The sequence below is a fragment of the Lynx rufus genome, unplaced genomic scaffold, assembly GCF_022079265.1.
Source record: "Lynx rufus isolate CCGP_SWC_20201006 ecotype Redwood Valley unplaced genomic scaffold, mLynRuf1.p SCAF_4, whole genome shotgun sequence".
NCBI classification, from domain to species: domain Eukaryota; kingdom Metazoa; phylum Chordata; class Mammalia; order Carnivora; family Felidae; genus Lynx; species Lynx rufus.
In genome coordinates, this window is record NW_025814856.1 from 92,055,787 (window position 1) to 92,082,530 (window position 26,744).

At 39.8% G+C, this 26,744-nt stretch overlaps 1 protein-coding gene and 1 pseudogene across 1 annotated transcript in view; both read right to left on the minus strand.

Moving 5' to 3' along the window:
- Window positions 1–26,744, minus strand: part of ABCB1 (ATP binding cassette subfamily B member 1) — a 114,115-nt gene that overhangs the window by 30,716 nt on the left and 56,655 nt on the right. The window contains exons 10-20 of the mRNA XM_047096458.1: window positions 25,045–25,158; window positions 24,817–24,927; window positions 24,512–24,637; window positions 24,199–24,402; window positions 23,707–23,877; window positions 14,924–15,085; window positions 13,669–13,845; window positions 12,977–13,123; window positions 10,603–10,710; window positions 5,508–5,585; window positions 2,530–2,613 (exon numbers count right to left, since the gene is read on the minus strand). Of these exons, the coding sequence (XP_046952414.1) occupies window positions 2,530–2,613; window positions 5,508–5,585; window positions 10,603–10,710; window positions 12,977–13,123; window positions 13,669–13,845; window positions 14,924–15,085; window positions 23,707–23,877; window positions 24,199–24,402; window positions 24,512–24,637; window positions 24,817–24,927; window positions 25,045–25,158 (1,482 nt within the window). The remainder of the gene's footprint in view (window positions 1–2,529; window positions 2,614–5,507; window positions 5,586–10,602; window positions 10,711–12,976; window positions 13,124–13,668; window positions 13,846–14,923; window positions 15,086–23,706; window positions 23,878–24,198; window positions 24,403–24,511; window positions 24,638–24,816; window positions 24,928–25,044; window positions 25,159–26,744) is intronic.
- Window positions 8,638–9,633, minus strand: LOC124525030 (acyl-coenzyme A thioesterase THEM4-like; annotated as a pseudogene).

Here is a 26,744-nt window from a genome sequence, read left to right on the forward strand (position 1 = left end):
CACCCTAGAATCAGTTCTTGTGAGAAACAAAAGCACCCTCTGTGTGGCTGCGGCACGGAGGTGAAACATTTGGTCACCTTACAAACTCACCAGTAGTACTTAATATCCTGTAATGCTCCTTCCTGAAACACTCCCTTTGTGTTGTTTCCAGGACCCTGCTCTCCTCTCTCTCTGGCCATTCCTTCACACTCTTCTTTGCAGGTCCATCCTCATAGCCCTGATGTAAAGGATCTCTATCTGTACAAAGTTCCTTGACTATCTCATCCAGTCTCATTGGTTTATAAGCCACCAATGCACCGAAAAATCTCCAGATACTATTTCCAGACCAGACTTCTGTGCTCAACTCCAGACTTGCATGTCTACCTGCCTTCTTGACATCTCCACTTGGGCGTCTAATGTGGGCATCTCAAATTTATCATGTTCCAAAAAGAACTCTAACTCTCCCTCAATTCTGCTCAATAGGCTCCCAGTTTCATTAAAAAGCAACTTTAGCTTTTAAGTAAAGCAGGTCAAAAATTGTGGAGACATTCTAGATCGCTGTTTTCTTATTCCCCATAGGTAACCAACAAATTCTGTTGGCTGTACCTTCAAACTATGTCCAGAATCTGATTACTTTGTGTCACCTAACTATGACCAACCTAGTCTAAAACGCTATCATCTTTCCCCTGATTATGGCAATAGAGTCCCTGCTTCAACCCTTGCCCCCTTCAGCCTATTATACAGCAGCCTTTAAAGATTTCAGATCCCATCATTCCTGTGTTCAAAAGCCTACAATGGTTTCCCATTTATTTCCAGATAGAATACTGATTTCAATTCTTATGACTCTTCCTTTCACTCACTTTACTCTGCCATACTATCCTCTTTATTGTTTTGGGAACAGTTATGGAAATGCTCTAGCCTCAGGGCCTTAGTACTTGCTGATCCTTCTGTTTAAAATACTTTTCCCTACATATCTACAGGGCTACTACCTTTCCCTCATTCAGGCCTCCTGCATCTATCACCAGATCTTTGAGGCCTTCCTTACCTGACAACCAGAATCCCCATACCCATATATCCTGCTGCTGTTTTCTTTCCACAGCACTTAACGACAATGTGACATACCATGTAGATGCCATAGAGCCAGAGTTGTCTGTTTTAGGAAGTTCAAAGTTATTTCAAGCAGGGCACATTTGGCTCTGTTAGGTTCTCTACAACTTGATCTAAACCTCAGTTTTTGTTGATTTGTTTGCCTCAAGCAAAGAAATCTGTATTAAAACAATCACCAAGATTTATACTGTAATTTTACAACTGTGTGTGCTTCCACATTCAAAACCCAATTTATTTTTACAGAAGGTCCATTTACTAGATAGAAGAAACTTTAAAATAGAGCTACCTTATAGAAAGGTTTAAAGATAAAGAATAATAAGGTTCAAGTGAGGGAGAGACACAGGAGAGATCACATGTTTTTTTGAATTCTACCTTATCTTGTGGAGTTTTGCTATCAACAGTTGTAGTTGTGGTTGTAGAAGAAGAAACTGTCATTTCATCCACAAATCAAAACCTCCTGGTTCAACAGTTTCTAGTTAGATCAATCAAAGAGATTCATGTGGTGGTAAAATTTAAGCTTTGTAGCCTGATATAGTTGTTCCACTGCTTTAATTTTTTAATGTGCTTCTCATTTCTTTCAACCTGCTTTTACATTTTTCTTCCCTCTCCTCTAAACTGCAATGCTCCTAAATGTTCATACAGAAACTACACACATTATTTTTTTCAGCAGCAATTACAATTTTCTTATTTTTAAAAATATAATTTATTGTCAAACTGGCTTCCATACAACAACCAGTGCTCATCCCAACAAGTGCCCTCCTCAATGCCCATCACCCACTTTCCTCTCTCCCCCACCTCCCATCAACCTTCAGTTTGTTGTCTTAATATTTAAGAGTCTCCTATGGTTTGCCTCTCTCTGTTTGTAACTATTTTTTCCCCTTCCCTTCCCCTCTTGTTTTTTTAATTATTTTTCAATGTTTATTTTTTGAGAGAGACAGAGACAGAGCCTGAGTGGGGAAGGGGCAGAAAGAAACAGAGTCACAGAATCTGAAGCAGGCTCTAGGCTCTGAGCTGTCAGCACAGAGCCCGACATGGGGCTCGAACTCACAAACTGTGAGATCATGACCTGAGCTGAAGCTGGCCACTTAACCAACTGAGCCACCCAGGCACCCCTACAATTTTCTCTTGTTTAACTGATCACAACAGACTGGTCCTACGTGATATGCTGATAAGTACTTCCTTTTCTAAATAATTATCCTTCCATGTGTATCTTGTTAATAGCATGACTAAGTAGTAAATAAAAAAAGAAAGCTTGTAAGTTATGTATACACTATATAATATATAATGTTTAAGCAGTTAACATTTTTGCTATAAAGCATACATACTGTGTTAAATACTTAACATTTTAATGATTATGAGAACACCTGTAATGAGAAAATTAATTTCCTGCTGAGATCCAAAATAGCCAATTAAGACAAACACCAGCACAAAGGAGGCACATACCCCTTTAACCTGAGCAGCGTCATTGGCAAGCCTGGTTGTTAATGCTCCAGTAGTATTTTTAGGGTCATCAAACCAGCTCACATCCTGTGGCACAGAAAATGATTTTATTATCTTAAAGCTCTATTTATAAGACTCTTAGCTCTTAGGGCAATGACAGGGTCAGGTTGGTTATCACTTATATCCCTCGTATTTAGCACTCAAGATTTGACACTCAATAGACAAGAATATAAATAATTTCATTTATCAAAAAAATTGGAGTGTTTTGTTCCAAATGTGATTTTAATTGTTGGATCTAAACAATAGTGAACAAAAAAGAAAATGTTGCTGCTTTCATAAAGCTTAGATTCTAGAGACGTATGCCACAAGTAAATAAATACATACAGGGCCAGGTGTAAATAAATGCAATGAAGAAAAACAGATCAGAATAAGAAGGAAAAAAAGTGAAGAAAGGCACTAGGGAACAGAGAAGGCCTCTCTAAGGTGATATTTAAGCAGAGATCTGAATGAAGAGAGGGAGAAAAATATTTGAGAGAAGGAAGAAATAGCATGTGCAAAGGCCCTGAGGCAAAGTCATACCTGATCTGTTTATGCACCTCCAAGAAGGCCTTAAGGGCTGCTAACAGCTTTAAGAGTACCTCTGTGTGAATTTGTAAAAGAAGTCTCTTCCTCTGGACAGATCTCCATTCTCATTTGGCTTTCCTACCCCTGCCCTCTCTCATCCTTGTGTAGCAAACCAGTGTGTAGACTGTACATTGGAGAAGGGGGGAAGCTGTAGAAGATGAGGTCTGAGAGGGAGTGGGGACCACATCATGACCTTGGAGGCAACTGTAAAGATTCCAGATTTTACCCTGAAGGATATGGGAAGCTTCTAGCAGGATTTGAGCAGGGGGATGTGATTTGACTTATATTTGAGAAGAATGACTCTGGCTCTTAGGAGGTGAAACTAATGGATTTGAATAAGGATCAGGGCAGTGAGACCAGTTAGGAGGTTATTATAACATCACACAGAAAGAGAGGAGTCAAAAATGACCTCAAAGTTTTTAGCCTGAACAACTGGTAGAATGGAGCTACCATTATGGATATAGGGGAAGACGAGGTAAAAAGTAAGCCCTGTACAGAGGGGAGAAACAAAAGTTCAATTTTATTTTTACTTTTTTTTTCAAAAGTGCAATTTTAGATATAAGATTGAAATGCTACTTAGATACCTAAATAGAGAAGTTGAATAGGCAGTTTAGATAACTTATTATAGTTCAGGGCAGAATAAATGAATTGGGTTTAAAAAAATCAGCAAAAGAAATCTAGATTAAAATTTAAGAATTACATACAACAGGATTTTTTTTCTATAAAGCCACTTACATTTTTAAATACATAAATACTAAAAAGATTGTGAGTTTGAAGTATGAATTTATATCTTTAATAAAAAAAACTATGGTCCTGGTGGCTTGCAATTAAAGCAGTATCTACCATTTCCCCCCAAAGTATTAATGAAAAAGAAAGTGTTCTAAATTATCATAGCATGTATCACTTTGCTTTTTAGAATTATTGTGTTTAAGTGCCTCTTCTACTGGCATGTAACTTCCTTGAAGACAGGGACTGTTGAGGTTTGAATGCCTGACAATACTTAGTATTATGGCAAGCAGAAGGTCCTTAATGTGTATTTGATAGATTTAATAATTTATGGAGAGGGCATTACACAAACCATCAGCTCAACTGCCGAAGTATAACAGACCTAAGAGCTGGCCTGGCAGCTGGCGGGATAATGGGGCATTTGGTTCTGGACCAAGTTCAGCCTCAATCCTAACTGGAATCTCAGTTATGAATATGGTTTGACTCAGAGTCCTAGGACAGTGCCCCCATCAAACAGTACTCTGCCAGTCATGGGTCAGCAACTGCCATAAATATGCTTTTTTTTTTTTTTTTAAATTTTTTTTTTAAACGTTTATTTACTTTTGAGACAGAGAGAGACAGAGCATGAACGGGGGAGGGTCAGAGAGAGGGAGACACAGAATCTGAAACAGGCTCTAGGCTCTGAGCTGTCAGCACAGAGCCCAACGCGGGGCTCAAACTCACAGAGCGCGAGATCATGACCTGAGCCGAAGTTGGACGCTTAGCCGACTGAGCCACCCAGGCGCCCCTAAATATGCTTCTTTTTAAGTAATGGTGGTGTAGGTGGGAAAGGATTGAGGAACCAAAGACAGCTGGGAAGATGTGAATGCCAACTAGAAATCCTAACACAGCAAACTGATGCTTCTCAGCCAGGATTCCAGTACTCCTGGCATGTCCAGGGCATCCTTCTGGAGCCTCATGTTATTCACTGGCAAGTGATCAGTAATTTTAAGATGGAGGGTTATAAACTCACATACAAAATTTTCATGGTTGTTAAAGAAACTCTCCCTTAGAACTGGATTGCTTTGGGTTACATTCCCAGAAGCTCCCTCCCCCTTTCCCCAGGAAAATATTCACGTCTGCCTGTTGTTAGGGTTCTGAAGGTGGAAAATGTAAGAGGCATTCTAGTAAGCCGTTATCAGCTTATAACGAACACTATGAGCTGAACTGCTCTATCACTCTGGCCACAGCAAAGAAAAAACTGGGTAGTCGGGATACATTTTGATTTGAGGAAAGAAAGGGCACAGGTAGCATCTCTTGGTGGGAAGACACACATATGGGTTCCGAGGGGAAAGAAGGAAAGAAAGGAAAGGGATGACTCTGCCTCCAGCTGCCAACACAAAGGCTGGAGGTGAACCAGCTCTGGGGACCATCTGTGATGATCCCATTCCTTGTCCCACCCACAGCAGATGGACAGCAGGGCCTCTGAGCCCAACCTGGGGGCGGCGTCCAGCCACATGTGTGAGGAGAGACCGAGGGAAGACCATTGCAGGAGTTCGCTCTGAGAAACCCAACCGCACTCCCTCTGCACGAGACCACGGGCCCAAGCGGGGAGTTCTGCACAGCCCCGGCACAATCCTCAGCAGACATACCTGTCTTAGCATGGATCTGAAGACCATGTATCGGAGCCGCTTGGTGAGGATCTCCCCAGCCTTGCCAAACGTGAAGCCCTGTGAAGAAGAACATGCCACAAGGAAGAAGACTTGTCACAGACCCAGCCATGGGTTACACGAAAGGAGGGAGAGTTGATGTCACGGCTAACGGGGACACCAGACAAAGTCAGAAAGCCTGATTCAGGGTTGGTGGTGTTTCGGTGACTGTGTACTAAGGGCACCTAGCCACAGCAGCCGCATAGCCAGGGGAGCCCCGTTTGGAAACCATCCCTGCTACTCCCCAGCTACTGGTGGGCTGATCAGGGGCTGACTGGGAAATGTGTTTCTTTGTCCCTATTCCTATCCCTGCTTATTTCTCCCGGTGAACCAGGGTCTGTCACTCAGGAAGCTGAAGTTGTTCCGAAGACAGGGGCACTCGAAGCAGGGTGGCTGTATTACCTATCATGCAAACCAGGACACTTGGAGAATGAAAAGGGGTGCTGGTAATAATTACACCAGGACCTGAGGTATAATGTGAGAAAAAAGAAATATTTGGTCACCCCAGCCATAAAGGATGCAGAGAACAAAGATAACAAATTCCCAGTTTCTAAGCTTTAAAAAAAAAAAAAAAGGTGTAGAAGCAAAATAGTCTGGGGAAGAAGACACCAAGAGGAATTTTCTGCACTGCCTCTCCTCTTCCCCCAAGGATATAACCTTCTGTGTCTGGGAGGAGGGAAGAGTTACTCGGGGAAATAAAGAGTCAGATGTGAGTGTGCTGCCGTGCAGCCACATCTGGGGAGGGAGGATATCAGAACCCTCATCCCAGTGGGTGCGGGGATTTAGGACTAGGATGGAGCAGCATCCCCCTTTCTTTCTGGAGCTCCAGGAAGCAGCAGTCTGTGGACGAGGCCTGACACACAATCTCATGGAGAAAGCAGAGTGGAAATGGCCGACGGTGCATCAGAAGAGGAGAGGCTCGAATAACAGCCCAAGTCCCTGCAGAATCAGAGACGTGGAAGAGGGCAGCCATAGCTCCTCTGGGCCCGCTGAGACACATTAGCGAGAGAGAGAAGAGACACACGCAAAGAGCACAAGTGAAGCAAGAGCCAATTCTTCTGAGTGGTTCTGATAAAGGGGCACAGCCGGGTTGGACCACGTAACTGAAGGCCGTGGCCCTGCCAGGTGCCAGCAAGAAGCAGGCAGGCATGTGACGTGCCTCTACTCTCTATGCCTCTGCTAACATAGACACTGATCTGGAAGAAGGAGGAAAGGGAGAAACCCTGGGTTAATTGAACTGAAGTCTGAAATTACTAAAACAGTAAATTTACTTAGACATGGCCAGATTAAGGTTTCTGTCACTGGACTGAATGAAATGTGAAATATCTCCCTCACTGCAGGAATATTACCGTTATTTCTATAGGGACCTAGCCGTTTTTAAGTGATTACTCTGACACTGTACTTTATACAAAGTACACAAACACATACACATATATGTGTGTACACCTATGACAACCCTTTTAATGACGGGAGAAGGTCATCCTTATGACAACCGTATAACCACTTTACAAACGAAACTAAGGTTTAGAGAGAGGACAGACACAATTGTAAGGTGGCAGAGTTGGAACCTGAATCTGGGTCTGTGAGAATTCCAACCAAAATGGGAACCCAGAGCCTGAAATTTAATCACCCACAGAGCTCCCTCCTTTGGTTTCTAAATGAAGGGCTGAGCATTCTAACATTGTTCAGCACATTGCCAGCTCTACAGCTCTGAGGTCCTATAATTTAGAGCCTTTGTTCTCACTTAGTTTTGCCAGGCAAGTCCGGCTCCAGTATCCTGGAGCATCATTATGTTACAAAGGGTAACTGCTTTCACTGCCTTTGCTTCAGCAGTTCACGTCTCCGTCTCCGATGTGTAAGGGACCAGTTCAAAGCCTACCACCCTTGAAACTCCTTAACCAACTTCACACTTGGCAATCTTTCTGTTCTGTGGCATTAACAGTTGCTCTGGCAATCTTGCATGTAGTTAAAGTATCAAATCTATTATATTTAGGTCAGGGGTGCCTGTGTGGCTCAGCTAGTTGAGCGTCTGACTCTTTTACTTTGGTTCAGATCAAAATCTTATGGTTGGTGGGATTGAGCCCTGAGTCAGATTCCATGCTGACAGCTTGGAGGCTGCTTGGGATTCTCGCTCTCCTCTTTCTCTGCTCCTCCCCTGCTCTTGCTCTCTCATTCAAAATAAACAAATACATAGACTTAAAAAAATTACATGTGGCTAATTATCTATTCATTCAATAAGCAACTGTTTGCTACTGCCTCACGCAGACCTAGGAATTTGATCACATTATTTCTTCCTTCTCCCTTTCTCTCCTTTCTCTCTTTCAATGATTGTTTAATCCCTAGAATCCAGATTTGAAGTATCCATTCTTACAGGAACTAGTGTTTCCTACTGTAGCCAAAAAAGATTGGTGTGGATACAATAAAGGTAGCTTTGTAATTTATAACACACACACACACACACACACACACTTATTCCTTCATTTGGTTTTCTGGCATTTCCAAGTCTGCAGTAAAAGTTTCACTACGGGGGCACGTGGGTGGCTCAGTCAGTTAAGCACCTGACTCCTCATTTCGCCTCAGGTTATGATCTCATGGTTTGTGAGTTCGAGCCCTGCAGTGGGTTCTGTGCTGACAGTGTAGATTCTACTTGGGATTCTCTCTCTCCTTCTCTCTCTGTCCCCCACCCCCAAAATAAATAAACTTTTTAAAAAAGTGATTTAAAAAATATTTTTAAAAGTTTCAGTATGAATTTTTTCTCTGGTCTACAACGGGGCAGCATTGTGCTTGTGCAACCTTAAAGAGCCCATTCAAATTTAGGAGAAGCAGACACCTATCCTAAGGAGACACAAACAACTGATGACACTCTCACAGGGATGCTTCTGTGTTAGAAAGTTCAGAAAGTCGAAAAGAGCTCCTGGAGTTGTATTCCAAAATTATGTTCAGGAAGGCTGGTGTTAGCAGGCTTCAACCCGTGGGCAACTCAACAGCAAGCGTAAGAGGACTGGGGACAACAGCTTCTTCTGGCAGAAGGAGAGCCTAATGCAGACTGGTGTAGAATGCATGAGCAGCTCTTTTATGTCAAACTTTTTTCAGGATCCAGCTTGATAGATCAGCTTGTTGGCCCTGAGTACAGGGTCTTCTCATCCACACTTTGAACATTACAGGAAATAATTTCCTTCCTTGAACTTTATCAAGCTGGCTACTTATCACAACAGAGCAAAGGGGGATAGGCCTTTTAAAACTGATGTTGAGGGGCACCTGGCCCACTCAGTCGGTTAAGCTTCAGGACTCTTGGTTTCAGCTCAGGTCATGATCTCGTTTGTGAGATCAAGCCCTGCATTGGGATTCTTGCATTTGGGACTCTCTCTGCCCCTCCCCTGCTTACTAGCTCTCTCAAAATAAATAAATAAAACTTAAAAAATATAATAAAGCTGATGTTGAGATTGGCAGCCAGGGCAATTCCCCCGGCTATAACTGCAGACATACCAACAGCAGCAGTAATCATGGTGGCAATGCACCTCCACGAAGGAATCTACGTGCTCCTTGCAAGTAAGTATCTCATTGAAATACGCAAATATCTTTTCTTCAGCATGATTATGAAACATTGCATATTCAAAGCTCAGGCCTTCCTCAAAACTTCTGGGAAAGAGTGGGGTCTGTGACATTTGTTCTTTTATAGGCTTTGTGTGAGGAAAAAAGGTTTTGAAGTCTTTGATCTTTCCAGTAGATTTACATTTGTATATGAAGGCAAATGTTTCCAGGAGCTGTCTGCACCTTTCCTCAGGAGCTGGTCAAAGAGGAGGCTCATGTCCTTGCTCCAGCTGGGGCTAGGAAGAGCATGGTCCTTATAAATGACCTTCTCAGAATAAAACAACCTTGGAAGTGGCCGTGGATCCCTTGACGGTGGGGACTCATCTCCCTGTGGGCCACGCAGAAAGCAGCTTTGCAGTCTGGCTCCAAAGGTGTGTGGGGCTCTGGTCCCAAAGACTGCATAGCTGCTGGCCAGCACACTCCTCCCCCCAACACAGAGGGGCACGTGACCCAGGTCACAATTATTTCTTTCAGTCATCAAGAGGCAGGTACTAATATTCCTATTTTATAGATGAGGAAACTGAGGGTTGGTTTAAATTATTTTATTGCCCCCAAACACAAAATTAGGAATTGGTGCAGCTCATACTTGAATCAAAGTCTAACACCGCCTTATCATACTAAACTTTTAGAGCACTTAATTCCTTTACAGTTTTGTTCCAGCCAAATCATCTGCAAGCTGCAAAATCTGACTCTTCAAAAATGTGTCATACACTTTCTGTTTGAAGACTGGCATTCTTCCATCATTAAAAAGGTTCTTTCTCCTTTAGCAAAAGTTGAATGATAAACTCTTCAAACATTTTTAAAATAGTGTGACTTGCTTAACGTGTTTTTTGCTTTTTGTTGTTTTCAGAACATAACAAAGCATTTTGAGTACTTAAAGTGACTGGCAGTATTTCTATCCAAACTTATGCCCAGGGATTCCCTGAATTCCATTTTTGAGTACCTAGCTTTCATTTTCAATCATTGTATTAGATCAAATACCCGCTTCCCTCTGATTTCATTAATATTTCAGTTAGAGGAAGTTATGTTGGGGAGGAAAAGGTAACCAAGCAAAGTGAAAGCAAAACATCTTTGTTTTAATTATGTCAAAGAAGGGACTGAGCTTCAGTGGCTCAGTCCATGAAGCGTCTGACTTCAGCTCGGGTCATGATCTCATGGCTTGTGAGTTCGAGGCCTTTATTAGGCTCTGCACTGACAATGCAGAGCCTGCCTGGGATTGTCTCTCCCTTTCTCTGTCCCTCCCCCACTTGGGCATTCTCTCTCTCTCTCTCTCTCTCTCAAAATAAATAAAAATAAAACTTAAAAAAATAATAAATGAGTAGGTCAAAGAAACTTGGTTGCTAACAGTCCAGTTTATAAGAAAAAATCACACAGATGTTTAGAAATTTCCCCAGTTGAATAATAATGCATTCCCCAGAATGAATCAAGTGAAAATGTAGATATTTACCTGAAGGAAAAATGTAATGAAAGAAATAATTCCAAGGACTAGAAACAATAATGAAAATATGTTACTATTCTGTCGTTTTGTTTCAGGATCCTCAACTCTGGTAAAAACCTGTTAAGAAAATATTGAAAGGTTTCAGTTCAAGGCCTAAGGAAGTCATTCTGGGTCTGACTCGTGTCCTGTCAAGCACAGTATTTGGGGGTCAAGATAGCTTTAGTAAAACAGAAGTCAGGGCTGGTTTCCCTAATGCCAAACCTAAAGGTGTGTGTACTCTTCCTTCCTTAGGGGCTGAGAATGCGTCTGTCATTCCTAAAGGGATCCACTCCTTTTTCTGGGCACACCCCTCTTGGAGTAATTGAGTGCCCCAAGAGCCACACCTACTATGTAAAGTAGAAATGAGAATAAATACTGTCTTCTTCTTTTGATGGGAAACCACACTCAATGGCAGTTTGTTTTACAATTTGAACATTTCAAACTGGAGACAAACCTGCCGATGCTGTTTTGGTAAACTAGAGAGAGCCCAGGCCTTCAGCATGAAAGGAGCCTCCTTGAGGTAGGCTTTTTTGGATGGCTGGCTGGACAGCCAGCTGACCCAGCACCACACATGGAGATCTTTCCAGAGATGGTAAGAAGGCTCATAGGATGTGTTGGGCTTAGAGAACACAGAAAGTCACCACTTCCCAGGAAAGAAACAACTCCCTTCACAGTGGGCCAAAACTGTCTTGTAACAGAGCTACACTCCTAATCCAACCTATTCAACTTTATACTCTGTAAAGTAACAACAGCCTTTTAGAGGAGATCAATTTTTGATGATTAGTTATTGCAACCAAAAAAAAAAAAAAAAAAAAAGCAAACAATCAGCAAGCCCTTATTCCGTGACAGATATTCAGATATTCTTCTACACAAATTCATGTATATTGTTCCTTTTATCCCATCACCTCCTAAGGTTTATTATCATCACCACTCCTAAGGTTTATTATCATCACCACTTTATAAATGGTAACTGAAGCTCAGAGAGGCTAATTAACCTGTTTGAGTTAACACAGCCAGCAAGTGATGGCCCAAGAGATAAACATGAGCAATCTAACTCAGAGCCCACAGCCTTAAATTCTGTGTTACAAACCTTCAACCAGGCAGATAACTGGTTGCCTAACCAATGTGCTAGCCCTGGATCATTTGCTTCCAGCCTCACTGTTACATGAGGAATGAGAAAAATATAAAGTTCTTAGGCTGAGTTTTTGTTACATACAGCCAAACCCATTCCTATTTCCATTTTTTTTTTCTGATGATGCAAACTGTCTACCTCCCTGACTGTACAACAAATGTTAGAACAGGGATCAGCTCCCTGTGGACCACCAGCCAAATGTCTATATAAAGTCTTAATGGGATACTGCCATGTTTGTTTCTGCTTGTATATGGGTGCTTCTGCACTACAACAGTAGAGCTAAGTATTTGCAACAGAGACCATCTGGCCCTCAAAATCTAAACTGTTTACTATCTTACCCTTTAAAGAAAAAGTCTGCTAACCCTTGTCCTAGAACATATGCTCTATGCAATCAGACACTAACTCCTTCTTGGTATTTTTCACCACCTAGAATAGTATATGGCTCAGAGCAGTCACTGAAAAAAATATTTCTTGAATGAATACATTATACATATGAGTATCAACCAGAAATAAGTTAGCCAAGCATGGGTAGAGAGCTGAATATTTATGTAGTTTTTAGTATAATCACAGGTTAGAGTTTCGCATCCTTCATGTAGGGATCAACTTCTTTCTCTGCAATTTTTTCAGCAGGTATGGTGGCAAGGGTATCCTCAGCTTGATATATGAACATCTACCATTAAACAGAGAGCATTCCTGCCTGGGTTGTAGCATTATTGTTGAAAATGCCTTCTTTAAAAGCAGGTGCAGACAAAATATGTCAACCTTTCAGAAGCTGTTGCTTTTTGTTTTCATCTTTACAAGTGGGATGGACACGTCACAGAGGCGGCATTCCTGCTTGTGTCCTGACAAGTGCGTCTGTCCCAGAATGGCTCTGTCTCAAGCCAGTCTGACAAGCACATTGGTGACAGGACTTTTCATGACGTCTACTCAGAGCCCAGTGACGGCAGGCAAGAGAGAGTCATCTAGTCGGTTTTGTGACTATTTCAGCAATCTGGGCCCTAAGACAGCAACCAACCGCAAGGATGAAGGAAAGCTTGAAAAAGTAGTCTTTCTATCACAAATCAGATTTGCATTCTTACATCTTCAAGTTGCAGAGTTTCATATGAAGGTCCTCATTTTTTTGTGGCTTGTGTGTACACTTACAAATATAAACAGCTCATTCTTTAGTCAGGCCTCACAAGTCAATCCAAAAAAATGGACATAAACACTTACCCCTATAATCCTTGAAAATATTACTGAAAATGCTGGTTGCAGGCCTCCATTTATAATAGCACAGAATATACCAACCACAAAATAAGGCCATTCAGTTATATTGAGCTTCAGAATCCTCCAGAAGGAAACTGGAGGTACATGTTCATCCTGGGAAACAAAATATGACAACAGGCTAGTTATAACAAGACTGATCCTCAATTGATTTAATGATAAACACTTCTTCAGTATGCACAAATTTTTAAATGAAGATTTTTTTATTCCTGTTTTCTTATGAATTGGTGGCTATTTAACTTTTTAAAAAAGATTGTTATATTGCTCCTTTATATTTTAAGAAATAAATGCTGTCTCCACAAACATTCAACCTGACATCTGGAAAATCACACTTGGAACAGGACAAGAGGATTTACAAGTAGGGATAAAAGAATAGAGCTATCCATATTTGAAGACCCCTTAGAATCTCTTTAACATTATAAATTCTAATTGTAAAATTCTTGTCCTATAAATTCTCATTCATACATTCTAACCTGAATCTAAAATGTTGAGATTTGGTCTGTGGAAGGTTTTGGGAGACACGACAGAAGGATTCTGGATAACCCTTTCTTGTTTTGACCCCTACCACCCCACTGCTAGCCCACCAAACTACGAAAGCCGCAGAGAGAGGGTTGAAGACATAACTACATCCTCCTCCATACCAAGTTCTCTTTTGTACCAAGCTTTCTATCTTGGCCTTGTGATGCATGTATACTCTTGCGGGTTGATCTTCTTCTAATTAAACTGGATCCTGAATCTTTTGGAGACATTTCCAAGGCATCAATTTCACTTATGGATTCATAAACTGCATTTTCTAATTCAATTTCATTTCCTCTTGTCTAAAGTAAACAAGAAATACGCACAAGTGGGTTAGGCTGGGAAAAAATAATGAAAGTTAATTGCCAACCATCAGCTATCAAGGAAAGTGGTAATTTACATCATTATAGGAAAGGATAAAGTTAAGTTGCTGAGGGTTTCTGTGCATGTGTGAATGTGTGATATATTTGAAAATTAAAACCACTGAAGAAGGATTGCCACTAAATATGCTGAAATAACATGACATCCTTTCCTTATATCTTACGTTGTGATGTCCTTTTTGTGGTTGTTTGGGCCTCAATCCTATTTGCTTTGGACCAGTGCTATCAATGGGAATATGATCCAAGCCATTCTGTGACCCATACTTGTCATTTAAAATTTTTTCAGTAGCTGAGGAGTCTGGGTCGTTCAGTCAGGTAAGCGTCCAACTTTGGCTCAGGCCATCATCTCATGGTTCATGGGTTCCAGCCCCATGTCGGGCCCTGTGCTGACAGCTCAGAATCTGGAGCCTGCTTCAGATTCTGTGTCTCCCTCTCTATGCCCCTCACCAACACACTCTGTCTCTGTCTCTCAAAAATGAATAAATGTTAAAAAAAACTTTTTAAAACGAAAAATAAATAAATAAAATAAAATTTTCTCAGTGGCCACATTAAAAAATATAAGAGGGAAATCCGTTTGTACTATGTGTTTGGTTTAAACCTAATATATGCAAGATACTGGCATTTCAACATGCAATCGATGTAAAAACTTACTGTGATATTTTGCATTCTTCTTTGGTACCACGTCCTTGGAATATGGTATGCATTTTCTCCCTAAAACACTTCATTTCAGAATAACTACCACTGACATGTCAGTAATTACATGTGGCTAATGCCTACTATGGTGGATAGATTACCTTTCAACGTTTTTAAATGTTTAATTTTCTCTAATTATCCTTCTTTATTTTCCCTCCTTTTAAATGGGGGAAAAAATCTGGTCTGAATTCCCCAGTTATTTTTCTCACTTATTAACAAAATCAAGTAATGTTTATTTATAGTACTAAACACAAAAAATCAGCTTATACCTGAGACAGTTCAGGAAAATTCTATAGTTGGATTATACCTGCATTGTGACAAGTTTGAAGTAAATGCCTTCCTCTTTCATGAGTTCATCATGATTTCCTTTCTCCACAATGACTCCATCATCAAAACCGGCGATGACATCAGCATTACGAATTGTAGACAAACGATGAGCTACCACTATGGTGGTCCGGCCTTTTCTGGCCTAAAGAGAAAGGTTAGGTTTTTGAATAAATGAACACTTACATGCAAAAATTCATTCAATTTAGATTTACTTGGACACTGTAAAGCCATCTAAACTATATAAGGTACTCTTGCTTCAGTAAATGTATAGTCAATTGATAATGATTTAAAAATGTTTTATTATTAACACAAATACGATAATCACCTAGTAATGTTATGTAAGCTTCTAAATATTTTACTTAACCTCTATCAGCCTCAGTTTACAATAGTAATAAGGGGTTTATACAAAGTAAAAAATGCTACGGTCCAGGCACTGGCCAGTCAGAGCAGACACAGGTCAATGGGCATTACTGGTGCAGACTAGATAGCATCAGTCTGGGGATCCAAGGCATCCCATCTCACAGGATCTCTGGATGATTCAGATGGACAAGGAGTGTGAGGCAGCAGCATTCAGTCTCCAGTGTCACACTGATCTGAATTCAAACCTTAGTTCTGCCAATTACAAATTCTAGGATTTTATTCAACTCTTTTAACTTATGTGAGTTCGATTTGTTCACATATAAAATGGAGATAATACTAGTACTCACTTCTTAGAGTAGTTGTGATGACCAAATAATATAATGTACACAAAGCATTATGATATATGCACTGTAAGTGCTTAATAAATGGTACTCACTCCTAGGTAGAAGCATTATGGAAAAACTGAAGAGCTATGCAAATGTTTTGTTTTTTTTTTTAAAGAGTTCCCCCTTTTTTTTTTTAACGTGTATTTATTTTTGAGAGAGAGACAGAATGTGAACGGGGGAGGGACAGAGAGAGAGAGAGACACAGAATCGGAAGCAGGCTCCAGGCTCTGAGCTGTCAGCACAGAGCCCGATGTGGGGCACAAACCACAAACCACAAACCCACAAACCGTGAGATCATGACCTGAGCTGAAGTCTGGCACTTAACCAACTGAGCCACCCAGGTGCCCCTTAAAGCCTGGAGTTTTAAAGATCAGTAGGCTTGCCTGGGACAGAGCCGGGACGGCACTGTGCTGCTCCTGGAGAGAAGGCAGGCAAACAACCTGGGGACAGATAGTGTGTAAACAGCTACCTGAAAAATGCTTGGGGCACATTGGGGGATACTGTTTGCTGTTCTGAGAGCAGGAGGCAGAGTTCATGGAATTGCCCCTTGGGGACAAGGGAGCTGGCAGGTGCCATTTCGCATAAACACAGAGTCACCTGCAGGAAGCACCACAGCACCAGCACCAGCACCAGCACAGGCTGCCTGACTCACTTACACCAAGCTCCACACCCCTGTGCTCTGGCAGAACTGTCCTTCTCAGTCAAGCGTGTCTCATTCCCAGTGCTGTGGACCCCTTCCCCAGAAGACCAGGACAAGCCCTTGCCCACACCATGTCTCTAAAGCCTGGCGTTTTAAAGGTCAGCAGGCTTGGCTGGGATAGAGCCAAGAGGTCACTGTGCTGCTCCTAGAAAGAAGGCAGGCAAAAACCCTGGAGGCAGACAGTATGGAAAGAGCAATGTGAAAAAACATCTGGGGTAAACTGTGGGGAGATTATCCACTATTCTTGGAGTACTTCCCTGTCAGGCAGCATTCCTCGAGACGAGACGTGTCTCTGGGAACAAAGGAGCTGTCTGGCTGGTGCCACTTCCCTCCCTGGCCCCTCAGCATAAACAGAGAGCTACCTGAGGGAAACAGCTCAGCTCAGACAAAGGCTGCCTAACTTGCTGAAACCAAGCTCCCCCTCACCATGCTCTGGCGGGACTGCCATTCTAAGTCAGACTTGCGTTAGTCTCAGAGTGGCGGGGTCCTCCCCGAGAAGACCAGCACCCACTCATGCCCACTCTACGTCTCCCAATCAGAGAGTTCTGCAGGGCCTCAGTTCTGGGGAGTTGGTATGAAGTCTCACTTCACAAGCAGACCAGAGCATACCTAGTTAAAACCACATTCAGGCCAAGGATCAAACACTGCCCACAGCAGACAAGGAGAGCCTCTGCAGATGCCTGGCCTGAAGGATAGAGCAGCCAAAACACAATAGCAGAGCACACATAGCACAAACCAGAGACACTCCCTGAAGCACCAGGCCCTGGATACTACATGACTACTTCTTTATAAGGTCATCATTTTCAGAAGCAGGAGACATAAATGGCCTTTCTAACACAGAGAAGAAGGCAGACACTTAGAACATACTAAGACAGAGGAATTTATCCCAAATGAAAGAACAAGATAAAGCCATGGCCAGAGAACTAAGCAAAACAGATATAAGTAACATGCCTGATGGAGAATTTAAAGCAACAATCATAAGGATCTTCACTGGGGACTTGAGAAAAGAAGATTTCAGGGAGATCCCTACCACAGAGATTGGAAACAGGTTTGATGCAATGAACAGCAGGCTGGAAGAATCAAAGGAATGAACTAGTGACCTAGAAAACAAAATAATGAAAAATAATAAAGCTGAACAAAAGAGAAAGAATTGTGGAATATGAGAATAGACTTTGGGAACTCAGTGACTCCATCAAACATAGTAACATTCCTAACATAGGAGTCCCAGGACAGGAAGAGAAAAGGGGGCAGAAAAATTATTTCAAGAAATAATAGCAGAAAAATTCCCTAATCTAACAACAACAACAACAACAACAACAACAAAACCAGACATCCAAATCCAGAAGACAAAAAGAATTCCTATTAAAATCAACAAAAGCAGGCCAATACCAAGACACACTGTAATTAAATTTGCTAAATATAGTGATAAAAAAAAATCTTAAAGGCAGCAAGAAAAAAAAGTGTTAACTTACAAGGGAAAACCCATAAGACTAGCTGGAGATCTCTCAACAGAAACTTGGGAAGTCAAAAAGGAGTGCCAGGATATATTTAAGCGCTGAAAGGGAAAAATGTGCAGCCAAGAATACTCTATTCTGCAAGGCTACCATTCAGAACAAAAGTAGAGATAGAGTTTCCCAGACAAACAAAAACTAAAGGAGTTTGTGACCACTAAAAAAGCCCTGCAAGAAATATTAAAGGGTACGCTTTGAGTGCAACAGAGAGACCAAAAGTGACAAAGACAAAAAAGGATCAGAGAAAACCTCTAGAAACAATGACAAAACAAGTAGTAAATTGGCATTAAATACATCTCTATCAATAATTACTTTGAATGTTAATGGATTAAACACTCCAATCAAAAGACTCAGGGTGTCAGAATGAATAAAAAAATAAGATCCATCTATATGCTGCCTACAAGAGACTCATTTTAGAACCAAAGACACCTACAGGTTGAAAGTGAGGAGGTGGAGAAACATTTATCACATAAATGGATATCAAAAGAAAGCCAGAGTAGCAATACTTATATTGGATAAACCAGACTTTATTTGTTTTTTCAATATATGAAGTTTATTGTCAAACTGGTTTTCATACAACACCCAGTGCTCATCCCAAAAGGTGCCCTCCTCAATACCCATCACCCACCCTCCCCTCCCTCCCACCCCCCATCAACCCTCAGTTTGTTTTCAATTTTTAAGAGTCTCTTATGCTTTGGCTCTCTCCCACTCTAACCTCCTTTTTTTTTTCCTTCCCCTCCCCCATGGGTTTCTGCTAAGTTTCTCAGGATCCACATAAGAGTGAAACCATATGGTATCTGTCTTTCTTTGTATCACTTATTTCACTTAGCATAACACTCTCCAGTTCCATTCATGTTGCTACAAAGGGCCATATTTCATTCTTTCTCATTGCCACATAGTACTCCATGTGTATATAAACCACAATTTCTTTATCCATTCATCAGTTGATGGACATTTAGGCTCTTTCCATGATTTGGCTATTGTTGAGAGTGCTGCTATAAAAATTGGGGTACAAGTGCCCCTATGCATCAGTACTCCTGTATCCCTTGGGTAAATTCCTAGCAATGCTATTGCTGGGTCATAGGGTAGGTCTATTTTTAATTTTTTGAGGAACCTCCACACTGTTTTCCAGAGTGGATACACCAGACTTTAAAACAAAGACTGTAAAAAGAGGCAAAGATGGATATTATATAATCATAAAGGGGACAATCCAACAAGAAGATATAACAATTACAAATACGCACCCAACGTGTAAGCACTCAAATATATAAAACAATTAATAACAAACATAAAGGAACTAACTGAAATAACACAATAATAGTAAGGGACTTTAACACCCACTTACATCAATGGACAGATCATCTAAACTGAAAATAAAGAAGGAAACAATGGCTCTGAATGACACACTGGACTAGATAGATTTAACAGATATATTCAGAACATTTCATCTTAAAACAGCAGAATACATATTCTTTTCAAGTGCACATGGAACATTCTCCAGAATAGTTCACATATTAGCCAACAACAAAAAAAAAAACCTCAACAAACACAGAAACATTGAAATCATACCATGCACCTTTTCTGACCACAACACTATGAAATAAAGTCAATCATAAAAAAAAATCTGAAAAGACCACAAATACATGGAGGTTCAACAACACGCTATCAAACAATGAATGAGTCAACCAGGAAATCAAAGAAGAAATTTAAAAATACATGGAAAAAAATAAAAATGAAAACACAGAAGTCCCAAACCTTTGGGATGCAGCAAAAGCAGTTCTAAGAGGGAAGTATATAGCAATACAGGCCTATTTCAAAAGCAAGAAAAATCCCAAATAAACAACCTACTGTGACACCTAAAGGAGGTAGAAAAAGAACAACAAATGAAACCTAGAGCCTTAGAAGGAAGGAAATAATAAAGACTAGATCAGAAATAAATGATATAGGAAACCACAGACTAGGTCAATGAAATCAAGAGCTGGTTCTTTGAAAAAGTTAATAAAATTCATAAACCTCTAGCCAGATTTATCAAAAAGAAAAGAGCAAGGACCTAAATAAATAAAATCACAAATGAGAAAGGAAAAATAACAACCGACAACACAGAAATACAAACAATTATAAGAGAATATTATAAAAAACTGTATGTCAACAATTTGGACAACCTGGAAGAAATGGATAAATTCCTAGAAATATATAAACTACCAAAACTGAAACAGGAAGAAATAGAAGACTTGAACAGACTGTAACCAGCAAAGAAATTGAATCAGTAATCAAAAAACTCCCAACAAACAAAGTCAGGGCCAGGTGGCTTCAGAGGTGATTTCCAGTAAACATTTAAGGAAGAATTAATACCCATTCTTCTCAAACTATTCCAAAAATAGAAAAGGGAGGAAAACTTCCAAATTCATTCTATGAGGCCAGCATTATCCTGATACCAAAACCAGATAAGGACTCCACTAAAAACAGAACTACAGGTCAATATCCCTGATGAACATGGATATAAAAATTCTCAGTAAAATACTAGCAAACCAAATTCAACAATACGTTAAAAAGTCACCCACCACAATCAAGTGGGATTTACTCAGGGTAGTTCAGTATTCTCAAATCAATCAACACGATACTGCACATTAATAAAAGAAAAGATAAGAACCATATGATAATTTCAATAGATTCAAAAAAAGCATTTGACAAAGTACAACATCCATTCATGGTAAAAAGCCCTGAACAAAGTAGGTTTAGAGGGAATATACCTCAACATAATAAAGGCCATATATGAAAAACCCACAGCTGGAGCACCTGGGTGGCTCAGCTGGTTAAGCATCTGACTCTTGGTTTCAGCTCAGGCCATGATCTCACAGTTTGTGAGTTGAAGTCCCACATCAGGCTATGTGCTGAGAGTGAGGAGACTGCTTAGGATTCTCTCTCCTTCCTCTCTTGCTGTCCCTCCCCCCGCTTGCACACTTGCTCTCTCTCTCTCTCTCTCTCTCTCTCTCTCTCTCACTTTGTCTCTCTCAAAATAAAATTAATAAACTTAAAAAAAGAGAAAAACCCACAGCTAATATCATCCTCAGTGGGAAAAAACTGAATTTTTTCTCTATGGTCAGGAATAAGACAGACATGTCTACTCTCACCACTATCATTTAACATAGCACTGGAAGTCCTAGCAACAGCAATCAGACAGCACAAAGAAATAAACTGCATCCAAACTGGTAAGGAAGAAGTAAAACTACTTGCAGACGACATAATATTCTATATAACCCAAAAGACTTTACCAAAAAACTGCTAGAACTGATACATGAATTCAGTAAAGTTGCAGGATACAAAATCAACATGCAGAAATCTGCTGCATTTCTATATATCAATAATGAAACATCAGAAAAGGAATCATCCATATACAATTGCACCGAAACCAGTAAGATACCTAGGAATAAATCTAACCAAAGAGGTGAAAGACTTGTACCCTGAAACTTTATAAACACCAATAAAACAAATTGAATATGACACAAGGAAATGGAAAAACAGTCCATGCTCATGAATTGAAAGAACAGTGTCAAAATGTCTGTATTACTCAAAACAATCTATAGATTTAATGCAATCCCTATGAAAACACCAACAGCATTTTTCACAGAGCTAAAACAAACAATCCTAAAATGTATAGGGAACCACAAAAGACCCCAAATAGGCAGAGCAACCTTGAAAAAGAAAAGCAAAGCAGGAAGCAACACAATTCCAGACTTCAAGTTATATTACAAGGCTGTAGTGATCAAAACAGGATGGTACTGGCACAAAAACAGACGCAAAGATAAATGGAACGGAAGAGAAAACCCAGAAATGAACACACAACTATATGCTCAATTAATCTTCAGCAAAGCAGGAAAGAATATCGAACAGGAAAAAGACAATTTCTTTAACAAATGGTTTTGGGAAAACTGGATAAATAAGCACATGCAAACGTATTAAAGTCAACCACTTTCTTACAGCAACACAAAAATAAATTCAAAATGGATTAAAGACCTGAATTTGAAACTTGAAACCATAAAATTCCTAGAGCAACAACAGGTAGTAACCTCTATGACACTGGCCACAGCAACTTCTTTCTAGACATGTCTCCTCAGCCAAAGGAAACAAAAGCAAAAATGAACTAACAGGACTTAACTAACAGGACTTAAGCTTAAATAAAAAGCTTCTGCATAGCAAAGGGAACAATAAACAAAAAAGGCAACCTACATAATGGCAGAAGTTATTTGCAAATGGCATATCTGATAAATGTTAGTGTCCAAAATATATAAACAATTTATAAAACTCAACACTCAAAAAAATGAATTATCCAATTAAAACATGGGCAGAAGACATGAAAAGACATTTTTCCACAGAAGACATCCAGATGACCAACAGACACATGAAAAGATGCTCAATATCACTTATCAGCAAGGAAATACAAATCAAAATCACAGTCAGCCTTACCTCACACCTGTCAGAATGGCTAAAATCAACAACACAAGAAACAACAGGTGTTGGTGAGGACGCTGAGAAAAAGAAATCCTCTCGCACTGCTGGTGGGAATGCAAACTAGTGCAGCCACTGTGGAAAACAGTATGGAGGTTCCTCAAAAACTTAAAAATAGAACTACCCTATGATCCAGCAATTGCACTACTAGGCATTTACCCAAAGGATACACAAATACTAATTCAAAGGGATACATGCACCCCAATGTTTACAGTAGTATTAGCTATAATAGCCAAATTATGGAAATAGCCAAAAAGTATCCATCAGCAGATGAAAAGGTAAAAAAGATATGGTATATATATACAATGGAATATTATTCAGCCATACAAAAGAATGAAATCTTGCCATTTGCAATGACATAGATGGAGGTAAAGAGCATTATGCTAAATGAAATTCAGTTAGAGAAAGACAAATACCATGTGATTTCACTCAAATGTGGAATTTAACAAACAAATCAAACAAGCAAAGAGAAAAAGAGAGAGGGAGGCAAACCAAGAAACAGACTCTTAACTATAGAGAACAAACTGAGGGTTGTGGGAGGTTGTTGGGGGGTGGGTGATGGGGATTAAGGAGAGCACTATTTTGATGAGCACCAGATGTATGGAAGTGTTAAATCACTATACTGTATACCTGAAACTAATATTATACTGTATGTTAACTAACTGGAATTTAAATAAAAACTTAAAAAAAGGTCTTCACATTCCTTGTCCTCACAGAACTAACCTGGTTACCAATACATGCCAGAGACCAAGCACACAAGACTGGCACAGTACACTCAAATCTGATTTCGTGAACAAGTCATGTGAACTCAAGGATTGCAGGAAGGTCAAACCCTGTTGACAGTCAAGGAATTTTCATGGCCCACGTAAGTTTCCAACATCATCAGTTCTCTGCGGACAAGAGGTTTCTCATTTCCGGTAGTCTTCAATAGGTATTTACATCTTGGAAATTAAATGTGAAACTTCAAATTATATTTTCCTCTTGTTGTCAAAACAGAAAGTCTAAATAACTGGGTTATCTCTAAGGTCTAATTTTCAAGATTGCAATGAAGACCAATTTTCTTTTGAATCTTTATTTCTCATTGTTTAATTTAAAAAATTCCCAAGTACCATTCAGTCAAAATTTGTTCATTTCTACTTTAAAAAGGAGATAAATAGAAATTAAATGAATAGGTCCAAATAGGACTGAAGATTTCATTTTGATAGCTTAAAAGATCACTTTAGGAGTCATCGGAAATGTCCCTTTTTAAAAATAGTATTATGCTCATGAATCAAGTCGGTGTGAATTGAGGCTCACAGACCTTATCCAGGGCCACCTGAACCACTGCTTCACTTTCACTGTCCAAGGCTGATGTGGCCTCATCCAGCAGGAGGATCTTGGGGTTGCGAACCAGGGCCCGAGCGATGGCGATTCTCTGTTTCTGTCCACCACTCAGCTGGGCCCCTCTCTCTCCAACCAGGGTATCAAATTTCTACAACACAGAAGATAAAGGCGGTTAGCAAAAGAACAAGCTATCTCAGGTCACATTTTAAGATGGGAAGTAATCCCATAAACAATCCAAGGCCCACAGGTAATACAGTCCAGTTCCTTAAAATTTAGCAAGAACCAACACCATTTTTTACAAATATGCCTACTACTAGTTGATGGTGCTAGAGCTTGAAAATCTGAAGGAATCTTGGTCTTTCTTCTTAGAAGGATCATCTGTTTTTTTAGTAGATTCCTAACTTCTTATGCATTAGCCAGCATTCTACTCTTTGAATCTCTAGCATGGCAAAGATCAAGGAAGACTTACATTAGGGAGTTTCATGATAAAGTCATAGGCATTGGCTTCCTTGACAGCTTTCTCAATCTCCTCCATGGTGACATTTTCACGGCCATAGCAAATGTTTTCAGCTATTGTAGTGGCAAACAACACAGGTTCCTGACTCACCACACCAATGATTTCCCGAAGATATCTCACATTTATGGTCCTAATGTCCTGTCCATCAATACTGACCTGAAATAAAAAGTAAGTGTGATTTCCATGCACTGCAGATTTTTAATGTGAAATTTGCAATGGTAACTGCTGATTGCTGCAGCATCTAGTTCAGCAAGAGTCACCTCACCATGCCATCTGTGGGGTCATAGAGCCTCTGCATCAGCTGCACTGTCGTGCTTTTCCCACAGCCACTGTTCCCAACTAGGGCCACTGTCTGCCCACTCTGAACCTTCAGGTTGAGGCCCTTCAAGATCTAACAGAATGAATGAGAAATAAACTTAAGGGCAATACACAGATATTGGGACTATGAATTGACAGTTCAAGTCAAACCTAGGGTTAAATATACATTTCTTTAAAATCACTAAAAGAAAGTATCAGAGACTCCTCATCCAATACATGGTGGAATCGCTCATGAATCATTTATCATTGTACCTTAACTTCTTTTCGAGATGGGTAACTGAAGTGAACGTTTTTGAACTCCAGATTTCCCTTAATATTATCTGGTTTGTGTCCGTTCTTCGAATAGCTGTCAATACTTGGTTTCTAAACAGAATAAAATTTCAGAAGGTTTTTGTGGAGAGTTGGATAAAGCGATAAAGAGGTTGACTTTTAATTAGAAAAACATTTAGAGAGATGTATAAATGGCTAGCCCAAACTTACATTATCAATTATCTTGAAGATTTCATAAGCCGCTCCTCTTGCATTTGCAAATGCTTCAATGCTTGGGGATGCCTGTCCAACACTAAAAGCCCCAATTAATACAGAAAAGAAAACCTGAAGAATGTGAAGGAAAATCATCAAGTTACTTAGTGTTTATTACATTTTTTTCCATACATCTTCCTTCTAACATAGCTAATTAAATGTTATTTTTATTTTTTTCAGCTAATTAAATTTTGAAATGGCAAGGCAACTTACGAATACTGGGTGTTAAAAACATTTCAACAATTTAAATACTTTTAAAAATTTTTTTAACTTTTTATTTATTTATTTATTTATTTATTTATTTATTTATTTATTTATTTATTGTTGAGAGAGAGAGAGAGAGAGAGGAGACAGGGTGTGAGCAGGGGAGGGGCAGAGAGACAGGGAGACACAGAGTCTAAAGCAGGCTCCAGGCTCTGAGCTGTCAGTATAGAGACCGTGTGAGATCATGACCTGAGCTGAAGTCGGATGCTCAACTGACTGAGTCACCCAGGCGCCCCTAAATATTTTTTTGACTTATAATGCAGAATTAGTCTTACTTGCTCAGTGAAACAATGATATAAATTCCACAGGACCAAAATATAATAATAATTCTAGTATATATTTATTTAACGGCTAAGAAGTTTGGTTTAGATCATCAGCAGGGTAGAGGGGAGACAAACATCAATAGGAGTGTTAGAAAACCAAGGTCCAAATTTGCAAAAGTACGAGGATTCTGTCTGTTTTCCTTACCTGGCAACCTCAGAGTTGTATCAAATGAAACAGTATATATGAAAACATTTTGTAAATGATAAAGCATACATCTAGGGCATTATTCTTTATCGGGCTGTCTTCTTTCCTTCTAACAGACTGTGTTCTCTTTGAGGTCTGATAAACAGGTTTTCTATTTTTCATTTTGCCAAAATGAAAATGTTTTTCTTCAGGGTTACAGGCAACTAGTATCACTATTCATTTCTTTCTAAGTCACACAGATATTATATTACCCAATAATTTACCCAGAAGGAGTTTTGCTAAGTGATTGTATATTCATTTTCTCATGTTAGGACTTAAAACTACACTGAAAAGTTATGGCAAAGTATTCCTGCCATTTTCATCTGGCAAAAGAGGTAGCATAAACTCGAAGTCTAGGTGGCTACCCCAAACCACACAGCTAGTAAGTGGCACAGCTGGAATTTGAACCAAGTCAGCCTGATTTCAAATCCCATGTTCTTACTCATATTCTGCACACTTCCAGTTTGTGAGGAAGATCTAGGATCAGTGAACACAGGATTTTAAACTGCTTATCGGCATTACAATTAAGTAGAACACATTTCTTATTGCAACCTAGGTTCACCAACAACATTACTATCCTAATAAAAGCCTTTTGGTAAAAGCCATTCTTAACTAAATAGCCTTGCACCTTTTGGATGAGACAATTATTATATCCACATTACAAATCTGGTTCCTGAAGTATTTTAAGGGACTTAACAAAATATGGTCTGGGTACTAACAATATACCTGTGCTTGGCCTACGAAAAAGGAACTGGGTCACTCTTCTAACTATGTGCTTTATTAGATCAAGATACAGATTGAGCTTGGTTTATGAACCATTTCACCATTTTTAAATAAAAGAGGGTAACATCAAATGGCAAGCTTTCTGTGCTTGTACAAAGGTCTGT